Consider the following 13,524-nt stretch of genomic DNA (forward strand, 5'->3'; position numbering starts at 1 on the left):
TAAGTATGCATTTTGAATATCACCCCCACTCCAAAGTGAGCGCCAGAATGTAGCCTCAACCAATGGTTACCAAGAATAAACTATCTGGGATGTAGTTTTGTAACTATACTGTTTCCTTTCGATCTTCTTGTTCTTTAGTCGCTAAGTCATGTCCAACTCTGCAACCACATGGACAGCAGCATGCCATGCTTCCTTGTCCTTCACTATGTCCCAGAGTTTGCTCGGACTCATGTACTTTCAGTCTAGATGCTGGGTAACTTGACTCAAGCTTGATCTGAGCTCAGAAGGTATGAGAAGCTGAAAGAAGGAATCAAAGAAAAGTACCCCTGGGAAGAAGAAGGTACACTTTCCTTGTTGAGTGAATTTTGAAATCGCACACTCGTGTCACCAGGGCAGGTTGAAGGGTAACTCCTTGGGATCTGTGGCCATGGAAGGGATTGTGTCAATGCTGCAACTGAAGTCATTGCAGAAGCTTTCAAAATGGAAGCCCAGGGACATCCTTGGTGGTCCAGTGGTTAAGACTCCATGCTACCATTGCAAGGGGCACAAGTTCAATCCCTTGTTGGGGAACTAAGATCCTGCATGGAAAAAAAAATAATAATAAAGAAAGAAAGATGGGAGGCCATTCTCTTCAGAGCAGAGAATGAAGAGGATAAAGAAGAGCATTAATTCTGAGAGTTTCAGCAAGAGAATTGCCAGTCCCCCCTGGATCCCATGGACGGAGGAGCCTGGTAGGCTACAGTGCATGGGGTCATAAAGAGTTAGACATGACTGAGAGACTTCACTTCATACTTCACTGATAATGTGACTCGGTCAAGAAGTCACAGTGATGGACAATGCAGGGGTATTTCTGAGTGTATGTTCAGAGCAGAGACACTGTCTTTCCCACCTCATATGTTAATTTTCCCCTGCATCCTCCCAGGTTAACATCCACCTTAGGTTAAAAAAAAAAGAGGGATGGACATTTAACAAACCTTTTTTACCATTTGAATGTTTCATAATAGTTAAGTCCATTTGTATGGCAGTAAATGAACAGATGCTATTTGGGGGAAAATATCCAAAATTAACACATGACATGCCATAAGGATGGTAAACTAGTTACTAAAATAGCCAAATAATATAAAGGTAGTTTTTAAAATACCTTTTTTTTTTAAGTCAATGTTTGAAATCCCACAAATTCTATGATTCCTGAAAAAAAAACTACTGAGAGTAATTATGATGTTATTTTCTTCTAGTTACTTCTATTTAATGGATATGCATTACAGACTAAGATAGATTTGCCTATTCCTCCCCTTCTTTTGTGCATTTTTAGTTTCCCCCGTTTAATTTTGAGAAGGATCTGCAGGGAGGGGGGGAGGGGGGAGGGGGTTCCCTGGTAGCTCAGCTGGTAAAAAATCCACCTGCTATGCAGGAAACCCTGGTTCAGTTTCTGGGTTGGGAAGACCCACTGAAGAAGGGATAGGCTACCCACTCCAGTATTCTTGGGCTTCCCTCATGGCTCAGATGGTAAAGAATCCACCCACAATGTGGGAGACCTGAGTTTGATCCTTGGGTTGGGAAGATCCCCTGGAGGAGGACATGGCAACCCATTCCAGTATTCTTGCCTGGAGAATCTCCATGCATTCTGAGGAGCCTGGCAGGCTATATAGTCCATGGGGTCGCAAAGAGTCAGACACCACTGAATGACTTAGCACAGTATATCTGCTCGGGGACAGTGTTGCAGCTGCCATGTGAACCAGATCCAATTCCAAGTCCACAAGCCTTTCCAATCAGAACAGCTTTTCTCTCAAGAAAAGACACCATCTCTTGGCAATATGTTCAGGGATGTTTATAGACATTTCAGAATTTCAGTTTCAGAGCCTTCCAACTTAACTCTTTTTTTTCAAGGCCCAATTTACTTATTTCTTCCTTTTAATTAACTTTTATTGGAGTGTAATTTCTTTACAATGTTGTGTTAGTTTCAGGCATACAGCAAAGTGAGTCGCTTGTACATATACATATATCCACTCTTCTTTAGATTTCCTTCCCATTTAGATCCCCACAGATCATGGAGTAAGGTTCCTGGTGCTAAACAGTAAGTTCTTGTTAGCTATTTGTTTCATGCACAGTATCAATAGTGCATACATGTCAATCCCAGTCTCCCAATTGATCCCATATCTGTCTTCCCCCCACCTTGGTGTCCATAAGTTTCTTCCCCACATCTTTGTCTCTATTTCTGCTTTGTCAGTAAGTTCATCTATACCACTTTTCTGCATTTCACACATAAGGGATAATATATGATATTTGTTTTTCTCTTTCTAACTGACTTCACTCTGCATGAGTGTCTCTAGGTCCATGCCTCTGAAAATGGCACTATTTCATTCGTTTTTATGGCTGAGTCATATTCCACTGTAAAAAAAAGTTTATGAAATGCTTCGCAAATTTGCATGTCATCCTTGTGCAGGGGTCATGCTAATCTTCTCTGTATCCTTCCAGTTTTAGTATTTGTTGTTGTTGTTTTATTTGCTAAGTCATGTTCAACTGTTTCGTGACCCCACAGGCTGTATACCGCACCAGGCTCCTCTGTGAGCTTTCCAGGCAAGAATACTGAAGTGGGTTGCTATTTCCTTCTCCAGGGCATTTTCCTGACCCTGGGATCGAACCTGTGTCTCATGCCTTGCAGGTGGATTCTTTATTGCTGAGCCACCTGGGAAGCCCTAATTTTAGTGCAAGTGCTGCCAAAGTGAACAACCAACTTAACTCCTTAAAATATGAATAGAGTAGATGATACAGATCCCTCATCTCGCACACAGTGGGGTGCTGAAGACAGTAATTCTGTTGTCTCAGAATCGTTAACTGAGACCTGGAGCAGAAGGCAGAGACACACAAAGCACCTTCCACTCTAAAGACGCTGCCAACAGCTGGAGGCGTGAACCCCTGCAGAACATTTGAATAGACTGGAGTCAACAAGCTGTACTGATCTCAACCATTCCCCTGCCCTAAGCAAGCATGAGACCATGGAGAGGAGAGGGAGGAGAGACTGCCTATCGGGAGTCATCAGTGAAAAGGTGAGGGCCTCAGTACTTTCCATGGAGGAAGGAAAAAGGGGAACACTCACAGATATTGGGGTGTCAGAAACAAGAGGGGTGGGCATCTTGATCCCCAGGGGACACAGGCTGATGGGACAGTTGTGCTGAGCTGCTTAATCTCTGAGCCTCTCTGAGCAGGGGAGAGGAGGACTCAGAGGGCAGAGAGAGAGACTAGAAATGGGAAAACCAGCCCTCCTGCTACCTGGCACTTCCAGGAAACCTGAGTCTGCAGTGACTCACGGTTGACTGCAGAAGGTAGCTGGGCTAAAGCCATGCTTGCTGCACTCCAAACAAGAGGTCCACGCACAGGGTTGGTGTCCCCAGAGATGGATAAAGAATGGCAGGGTGCATCACTGGTAGTGAAAGCTGCAGTGGGGTTCAAAGAACTTGAGCTAGTTAGTCTCCCTTGGCAGGAAACTTGATGGAAACAAGAGATGGAGCTCTGGGTTCATACTAAGAGGTGTGTAAAGAACTCACACGTGTATCCCAAGAAGGAAGCTGTGTGGGATGTCCACCCTCAGTGGGTATCTGTACTTGGTCCATTTCAACCTAAGAAGGAATAGCCAATGGAATTATCTGGAGGTCCAGTGGTTAGGACTCTATGCTTCCACTACAGGGCACAAGGGTTTGATGCTCTGTCAGGGAACTAAGATCCCACATGCCGTGGCGCAGCCATAGATAAATAAACAACTGTTTAAAACAGGAAGCAATAGCCAAGGGTTGGCCAGTGCACACCAGGAATAACAGATCCATCCCTTTCCATCTCCCCTCTGTAATCAAGAAGAAAAGTGCCCCAAGAAATGAGAGATAAGGAGTAAAAAAGGAGACCAAGCCTTCTTCTTCCTCTAAGACCCATTGGAAAAGGATGGCCAGGGCCAGGAGAAGGAGGGGAGATAGATGGATCTAAAATAAATATTTTAAACTTGACCCACCATTTTAAAATATTCATAAGTAAATAAAAAATGCATGGAACTCTTTATGAGGCAGCATTTTCCTCCCCAAATGAATAAACATTTGCAGGTAGTAAATTGCAAGAAGAGCTCTCCAGCCCTGAGGCGTGTAGCCCTGAGGTCAGGGAATCACATTGATGAAGCAGGAGCATGGCAAAAGTGACCCCTGCACAGGATTTCAGTTCCAGGCCACTGTTTTCTTAGACTTCAGGAAAACTAAAGGTAAGCAGCAAAGTTTAAAGTATTTCACCAAAATGTTAATGAAAGATTTGAAATATGTGAGCAACTGGATCATAAAAACAAAAAAAGAGGGGAACTGATCCCCAGCAGGCTCGCCATCACCTCCAGGATTTTGCAGAGGTGAGGCAATCACTTTAGAAGGTACCCTGAGGCCAGGCTCCCCCACTAGAAGGGCAAGAAGTAGGTACTTGCTTTGGCTCAGAAAAGGCTGGGGAGAAAAAAAGCAGCCTGGAGAATAGATAAAGAAGACCTTGCAAGAGCAGAGAAAACTCCCTACCCTAGTGAATACCCTAGAGCAGTGACTTGTACCAAAATCCATGATTAAAAAAAAAAAAAAAGCCACATTGTGCACCATGACCCTGGCCACATGGACATGTATAACTAAGATTCGTGAAACAATGTTTACTCGCTATGTGCAATGAAGGGACACCGGTCTTTTACATTCTGTTCTCTTTTTTAAATGCAGGTCACAGCTCATATAAATTGATTTCCAGATCCTAGTAGTCTACCAGTGGCAGTATGAACAACCCTCATTAGAGCAAGATGACTCTTAAGACGGAATTTGGGTCACACACCATGGACAACAATTGTTTCTTCTCTCCCAAATACGATTCCCATGTCCACAGCCTCTTCTTTCATCAGATTGGAATCGTGTATTCCTTTTTAAAATGCTTATTTTTAATTATTTGGCTGTGCCAGGTCTTAGCTGTGGCATGGGGCACGTGGGATCTAATTCCCTGACCAGGGATCGAACCTGGGCCCCCTGCACTTGGAGCGTGGAGTGGTTACTGCTGAAACACCAGGAAAATCCCTGGAATCATTTACTCCTGATAACCTGCTTTCCAGATGAGTTCAAGGTTACATCTCTCTACTGGTTCTCTTATCTAACTATCTTCCATGCCTTTCTAACTCTCCCCCTTGTAGATATGAATTAGACGCTGCTGCTGCTGCTGCTGCTGCTGCTGCTGCTAAGTTGCTTCAGTCATGTCCAACCCCGTGTGCCCCCAACATTGAAAGTGAAAGTCACTCAGTCATGTCTGACTCTTTGCGACCCTATGAACTATACAGTCTATGGAATTTTCTAGGCCAGAATACTGGAGCAGGTAGCCTTTCCCTTCTCCAGGGGATGTTCCATACCCAGAGTTCAAACCCAGGTCTTCCACATTGCAGGCGGATTATTTACAGGCTGAGCCACAAGGGAAGCCCACGCAATATTATCTCCACTAATTAAACAGTTTCCAATCCCTTGGTGGGTTAGTCACTACATCGTGTCCGACTCTTTGCTATCCCATGGATTGTAGCCCACCAGGCTCCTCTGACCATGGGATTTTTTTCAGGCAAGAATACTGGAGTAGGTTGCCATTTCCTTCTCCAGGGTATCTTCCCGACATACAAATCGAATCCAGGTCTCCTGCATTGAAGGTGGATTCCTGCACTGCAGGTGGTTTCTCTACTGACTGAGCTACAAGGGAAGCCAATCCCTTAAATATCCAATATGTACAAGTCATCCACAGGGCCTTCTTCGTAAGCATGTCTGAATAATAACAGTAAAAGTAACATTTATAGATGCCAGGGTGTGTCAATCACTGTCTTCAGCTTTATCAACCTATATCTCTCTATTGGTAATCTTTGTAATCATCCCATAAACAAGGAAAGAGAGACCGGGAAGGATAAGTAAGGACACACAGCTGTTAAGTATATACTTTGAATACAGGGGATCTTGGAAAATTAGCAGGTCATAGTAAAGCATGACACAAAGAATAAGTCTGATCTTCTAATGGGGGGAAGAGGGTCATGAGACATGGAACATCACTGGGTCTTATGCAGAGCCTCTTCCAGGTTTTATGCTCATGACATCTTATGCTCATGGCTCATGGCATAGAATAACCCTTCTGTACCAAAGGGTTCCAACCAAGAGGATTCTTGCTCTCTCAAAAAGACACACATTTGTTTCAGTTTCAGTCAAAATTTCTACTTTGTAAAGTCAAATCTTGCAATAATTTTATCCCCACAAAACAGAGAAGCAAGATACACATCCTGATAGCGTTTGGATGTGTTAACTATCTTTTCCTACCATTTTCACTTGTTTGAAGAATTGTAGATCCTGCGTTACTTGGAATATTGCCCAGAAAAGTCTTTCTCAAGGGAAAGTTTCTCAGAGCGACTGTGCTCATAGGTCCTCAGTTTTCTAGTTTAATGTGAGAGTAGAATCTAGGGGCATACAAATCATGTTTAAGGAACAACACTAGATCCTTCACTTAGGATGATATTCCTTTCCACTCCTGCAGGGGGCACCATTTACATAGACTTCAATACAAATGGCATCCGCGGGGATTAGGCAGCGTGGTACTCCTGAAAAATCATCCTGCTTGAAACCTCTCCAGATATCAGACACCTGGAAAAATAAAATAAAATAATCAAATAGGTTAATTGAATTAATGTTCATAAGGTTGCTTGCTTCCCTTGTAGCTCAGTCGGTAAAGAATCTGCCTGCAACGCAGAAGACCCAGGTTCGATTCCTGGGTCTGGAAGATCCCCTGGAGAAGGAAATGGCAACCCACTCTAGTATTCTTGCCTGGAAAAACCCACGGACAGAGGAGCCTGATAGGCTACAGTCCATGAGTCCGCAAGAGTCAGACATGATTTAGTCTGACTTAGCCACCAAGGTGGCTTAGTGTCCAGAGAATCAGTACGAAAGGCAGAAACGGACCGTTTGATCACTTCTTCCTTTCAGAGGGAAATTGTTCTGTTATTAATAATTAATGCCTCTCTTCTAACTGTTAGGTAGTTAGAATAGGGGGGAAAAAGTCCAGAATGGTGGTGGCTAAAAGACAAAGAAGGGGAAAGCCCGTGAAAACAGAACAAAGGAAGGTGTGAGGACCAGAGTGAGGACCTCGGGGAGAACAAGCAGCACCCTGGCTGGCCCAGTTTACACAGGGCAGGCCCGGGGGAGGAGGAAAGACGTATAAAAAGGAGCCAAAATCGGGCCGGGGGTTTCCCTTCTCTTTGCATCTTTTAGGTGTGCATCCCGCACACCTCCAGGATGTATCTTCCTTTGCTTTCTAAATAAACAGAGCTGTAACACGGGGCTGTAACGCTGGTTCCTCCGAGGGCTGTAACACTGGTCCATCCAAGGGCCGTAACACTGGTCTGTCCATCGCTTCAAATTTTTGTTGCAACAAGACAGAACCGATGAAATTACAAACTCCCTTGGAGAAATATCTATTTAGTTCTTTGGCCCATTTTTTGATTGGGTAGTTTATGTTTCTGGAATTGAGCTGCAGAAGTTGCTTGTATATTTTTGAGATTAGTTGTTTGTCAGTTGCTTCATTTGCTATTATTTTCTCCCATTCAGAAGGCTGTCTTTTCACCTTGCTTATATTTTCCTTTGTTGTGCAAAAGCTTTTAATTTTAATTAGGTCCCATTTGTTTATTTTTGCTTTTATTTCCAGTATTCTGGGAGGTGGATCATAGAGGATCCTGTTGTGATTTATGTCGGAGAGTGTTTTGCCTATGTTCTCCTCTAGGAGTTTTATAGTTTCTGGTCTTATGTTTAGATCTTTAATCCATTTTGAGGTTATTTTTGTGTATGGTGTTAGAAAGTGATCTAGTTTCATTCTTTTACAAGTGGTTGACCAGTTTTCCCAGCACCACTTGTTAAAGAGATTGTCTTTAATCCATTGTATATTCTTGCCTCCTTTGTTGAAGATAAGGTGTCCATAGGTGTGCGGATTTATCTCTGGGCTTTCTATTTTGTTCCATTGATCTATATTTCTGTCTTTGTGCCAGTACCATACTGTCTTGATGACTGTGGCTTTGTAGTAGAGCCTGAAGTCAGGCAGGTTGATTCCTTGAAGACATACGGATGGCTAACAAACACATGAAAAGATGCTCAACATCACTCATTATCAGAGAAATGCAAATCAAAACCATAATGAGGTACCATTTCACACCAGTCAGAATGGCTGCAATCCAAAAGTCTACAAGCAATAAATGCTGGAGAGGGTGTGGAGAAAAGGGAACCCTCTTACACTGTTGGTGGGAACGCAAACTAGTACAGCCACTATGGAGAACAGTGTGGAGAGTCCTTAAAAAATTGCAAATAGAACTGCCTTATGACCCAGCAATCCCACTGCTGGGCATACACACCGAGGAAACCAGAATGGAAAGAGACACATGTACCCCAATGTTCATCGCAGCACTGTTTATAATAGCCAGGACATGGAAGCAACCTAGATGTCCATCAGCAGATGAATGGATAAGAAAGCTGTGGTACATATACACAATGGAGTATTACTCAGCCGTTAAAAAGAATTCATTTGAATCAGTTCTAATGAGGTGGATGAAACTGGAGCCTATTATACAGAGTGAAGTAAGCCAGAAAGAAAAACACCAATACAGTATACTAACACATATATATGGAATTTAGAAAGATGGTAATGATGACCCTGTATGCGAGACAGCAAAAGAGACACAGATGTGTAGAGTGGACTTTTGGACTCTGTGGGAGAGGGAGAGGTGGGATGATTTGGGAGAATGGCATTGAAACATGTATAATATCATATATGAAATGAATCACCAGTCTATGTTCGATACAGGATACAAGATGTTTGGGGCTGGTGCACGGGGATGACCCAGAGAGATGTGATAGGGAGGGACGTGGGAGGGGGGTTCAGGATTGGGAACTCATGTACACCTGTGGCGGATTCATGTCAATGTACGGCAAAACCAATACAGTATTGTAAAGCAAAATAAAGTGAAAGTAAAAATAAAAAAAGAAATTACAAACTCCCCCATATTCTCTCTAGAATGTGTTAGTTTCACTATTGGTCAGGACTTATATCGCAACCATTCTTTCTAAGGTGATTTTGCAGATGTCTGATTTCATTCCCATTATGCTGACTGTCACATAAAATTCTCTGAGTTCTCTGAGTTCCTGAATGTAGTGCTGGTTCTCACAGTAAGGTCCCTGGGTGTCAGCAACAGCATCACTTGGGAACTTGTTAGAAGTGCAAATACTTGGGCCCTAACCCAGACCAGATGAGACACTCTCTAGGTGTGGTACCAGACATCAATGTGTTTTCCAGTCTTACAGATGATTCTACCGCATGCTAAACTTTGAGAACAATTGCCTTAACATATAATTTCCAATCCCACTGACACCAGAAACACCCATGAGGTTTTTTAAACTATGTTGCTGTTGTCGTTCAGTCACTAAGTCAGTTCTGACTCTTTGCAACCCCAAGGACTGCAGCACGCCCCTCTCCTTTACCATTTCCTGGAGTCAGCTCAAACTCATGTCCATTGAGTTGGTGATGCCATCCAACCATCTCATCCTCTGTTGTCCCCTTCTCCTCCTGCCCTCAATCTTTCCCAGCATCAGGGTCTTTTCCAATGAGTCAGTGCTTCGCATCAGGTGGCCAAAGTATTGGAGCTTCAGTTTCAGCATCAGTCCCCTCAGTGAATATTCAGGGTTGATTTCCTTTAGAATTGACTGGTTTGATCTCCTTGACTCCAAGAGACTCTTTCAGACACTACAATTCAAAAACATCAGTTCCTCAGGGCTCAACCTTCTTTATAGTCCAATTCTCATATCATACATGACTACTGGAAAAACCATAGCTTTGACTATACAGGCCTTTGTCAGCAAAGTGATGTCTCTGCTTTTTGTTACACTGTCTATAGGTGCCCTGGATTCTCTCAGGGCCACTGGAAGAGTAAAAATAACTTTGGAATCAAAAAGATCTGGGTGGAAATTTCAGTTTTATCACTCACCAGCGTGTGCCTGGTTAAGGCTGCATTTTCTCATCTCTGAAGTGATGATAGTAGGACCTGCCTCCTAGGAAGGTGTTGGAGGTAAAACGTAGCAAATGCCTCGTACAGAGATTGACAGTCAATCTTCTTCCTTGGCCTCCATCACAGCTGGAATCTCATTTGCCCAGCCTGTGAAGGTGTACGTCTCATCTTACCCAGAATCACAAAACAAGAGTTGCCAGAAGCTGTTTCCAAAGTTTCACAAATAGCCTAACATTTTCACAGCAGTTATTGGGGGTTTCGCCATGTATCAGTGGGAACAATACAGCCCTGAGATCCCACGAGCTATTTCAAACTCTAGATTGATGAGAACAAGAGTTCCTAGGAAGGGATATTTACCAACTGAGAGCATTATAATTGTTAAAGTAGCTGTTATGAGCCAGATCATATTCCTGCTGACAACAGGGAGGCAAAGAATTTCAATGGTTGCCTAGAAAATTGAGTAAAAGTTCCCCAAGTTACCTGCCACACACAGGTCTGTTTTTCCTTAATTATCTGAGTAATTGCTTTGCGTCCTCTACCTGCCTTTGCCAAGAGACACCTGGGCAGAAGAGTGAGCAGTTAGAGCATTTACGGGGCCGCCTGCTGAGTGCAGCTTCAGGCTGCTCATCTCGGTGTGGTGACTTCTCCATTGTCAGTGGGACATGCCTATCAACTTCCCCTCCTCCCCACCGGAACTAATGAGGCCTTTCTAATTAATCTGGGTCCCTGCTCTTGCAGAATTACATGGTTTGTCTTTTTTTTTAATGTACATGAAATTATCTGCCTAAAATCAAATCATTTCATTGGAAAACATAATACTCAGATCAATTTGATAATATACATACGAATTTGGGAAGGAGTCAAGACAGAAACAATCAGGTTTCGTCAAGGCAGCAGTTGTTTTCTTAAATGTCACTTTTGACAAATCTGTACAAATCAAACCAACATTCATCAAACACTGTCTCTGAATTAGAGTAGAGAGCTCACTAGACAGTTATCACTGGAGTCCCTGAATGTAAAACAAGAGGAAAACATAAGAAGCAAAAGTTGAGATTGGAGCTGGTGAGAGAGTTAGCAAATACACCACTTATGGTGAAGAAAAGACATTTTTCAGAGGCACCAAAATATACTTCTTGGCCTGAACATGGTAGGCCAAGTGCAAGTACAAGTCAAAGTTTAACTCAAAGACTCACAGGACTTGAATTGCAGATGCCAAATAATATAGATCAGCTCTCCCTCCTGGATGACACAGGAGGTTTAGGCTTGCATATGCTACTTCTTTGTGTTTGTGAAAAGTCCCATTTTATGAGTCGGGATAGGCCAGGCTATGCTGCAGTAACAAGTAACCCCAAGTCTCAATAACTTATTGCTACAAATGTTTACCTATTGCCTGCTTTATTGGTCAGGATTTTCCAGTAAAAACAGAACAAATTGTAGATAGAGAATGAGAAATTGGCTCATGCGATTATGGAGTCTAAGACATCCCCAAAATCTGCAACCTGGAGACGGAGGAAAACTGGTTGTGTAGTTCAGTCCAAGTCTGAAAGCTTGAGAACCAGGGGAACTCATGGTAGAAATCCCAGCCCCGGCACAGGAGAGGATAAAAGGAGATGTCCCAGCTCAAGGACTGAAACAGAGAAAACGAAAAATTCTTCCTTCTCCTCTTGTTCTGTTCATGCTCTCAACAGGTTGGATGATACCCACCTACACGGAGGAGGTAAATTTACTGAGTCCCATCATCTGAATGCTAATATCACGTGGAAACCCTCTTACAGACACATCTGGAAAAAATGTTTAGTTAATATCTGGGCACCCTGTGGTGCACTCAAGCTGACATGTAAAATTAACCATCACACCAATATAACATGTCAAACAAAAGTTGGCTGTGGCTTTGACCCCCTCACCTTCACTCAATGACCCACAGTGAGGAGGAGCAACATTCCAGGACCAATTGAGACGGACCGAGGGAAGGGAAACATAGGAGAAATATGCACTGATTCTTAGCGCTTCTGCCCAGAAGTGATGCATGTTCCTTGCAAACATATCTCACTGGCCGCAGCAAGTCAAATGGCCTCTCCTGAGTTCAGCATGGTGGGAAAGTAAAATCCTTCCACAGCAAAAGATGGAGGAAAAAATGAGGTATTAGGCAAATAGAAAAAGATGTTTCTCACTCTACCATGCTAACGGAATTCTGATGGGGTCCCCAGATAAACTCTCCTCTAGACCATGCTGCAAGGACCTCCCTTCAGTTCCCCTCTGCACTTCTTACCACTACTCCACACAAGCCAGGCTTCTGCTGTACTCGAGGAGAGTTGCAAGCCCCTCCCTCAGTTCCTAACAGTGCAACAAATGCCTGGATGAGCATTTAAGACAATTTATTGAAGGCTTAAAGAAAACAAGGAAATCATAAAGGAGAAACACGACAGAAAACAATAATACTGGATAGGAAATATACACTAGTCCTTGAATTGAGCCCCTCAGCCATATCCCCTCCACTAGTTTTCCTTCTCTATGGGCTCCCCGAGCCCACCTATAACCCTTTTATTTATTCTCAGTCCCCAGGGAATAGTCCTGACCCCACTTTTTCTCACTGAGAGACATTATTCATCATATCCTCACTCAAACCCCACCATAACCCCACAGAGATTCGATTCTGCTCACAAAATTCCGCTCTGATTATTTTATTCAGAGTTGTTTCGTATCTACAGTTTCAATTTCTTGATTCTAAGAGAGAATTTTGACTTTTGCATGGACAATGAGCCCATAGAAGAGTAACTGTACTCAAAGATGATGAGTATCTTCTACCTGGGTAAGAGGAAATTACAGCTGCATTCATAATACAATTTGTCTCCATTGCACTCCAAAAGATAATGACTATGTGTGTGTCCCTGTGTCTGTGTTGTGCTTATTGTGGACATGGATATGCATGCGTAAAGCGAGTACTTCTTTTACATTTTACATTTAAAGTCGCTCAGTTGTGACTGATTCTTTATGACCTCATGGACTATACAGTCCATGGAATTCTCCAGGCCAGAATACTGGAGTGGGTAGCCTTTCCGTTCTCCAGGGGATCTTCCCAATCCAGGGATCGAACCCAGGTCTCCCATGTTGCAGGGGAATTCTTTACCAACTGAGCTACCCGGGAAGCCAAAAATCTGACCCTTGTAGTTTGTTTCCTCTGCTGCTTAAAAGAGAAATAAAAAACGTCTGACACTTGCAGCCTATTTCCTCTGTTTGGAGACCCCTAGATTTCCTGCCTGTTACCCTCTCATTCTCCCCTTTTCTTTTAGGAGAATTATGTTGCCTAGAGAAAGGGGCATCGTTTTCATTTCATAACTGCTTCTGAGCTGATAAGGGGTGTTGTCCCTAAATTGGTGAGGCAACATATTCTCCTAACCCTCATATTGAGGATCTCTGATCCAGGGGCCCCAAGTTCGAGGAAGCTGCCGCAGCAGCAAGAGTATGAGCAA

General features: G+C 43.3%; 1 protein-coding gene and 1 pseudogene across 3 annotated transcripts in view; both read right to left on the reverse strand.

The window, feature by feature from the left end:
• Positions 1-1,901: 1,901 nt before the first annotated feature.
• The window catches only part of BACH1 (BTB domain and CNC homolog 1), a 79,975-nt gene continuing 68,352 nt past the window's right edge, over positions 1,902-13,524 (reverse strand). For all 3 annotated transcript variants that reach the window (XM_069578155.1, XM_069578156.1, XM_069578163.1), the window contains exon 6: positions 1,902-6,653. In XM_069578155.1, the coding sequence (XP_069434256.1) occupies positions 6,646-6,653 (8 nt within the window). In that variant the 3' untranslated portion in view covers positions 1,902-6,645. The remainder of the gene's footprint in view (positions 6,654-13,524) is intronic.
• Positions 2,399-2,489, reverse strand: LOC138431499 (U6 spliceosomal RNA; annotated as a pseudogene).

This window comes from Ovis canadensis, chromosome 1, assembly GCF_042477335.2.
Source record: "Ovis canadensis isolate MfBH-ARS-UI-01 breed Bighorn chromosome 1, ARS-UI_OviCan_v2, whole genome shotgun sequence".
Classification (NCBI taxonomy): domain Eukaryota; kingdom Metazoa; phylum Chordata; class Mammalia; order Artiodactyla; family Bovidae; genus Ovis; species Ovis canadensis.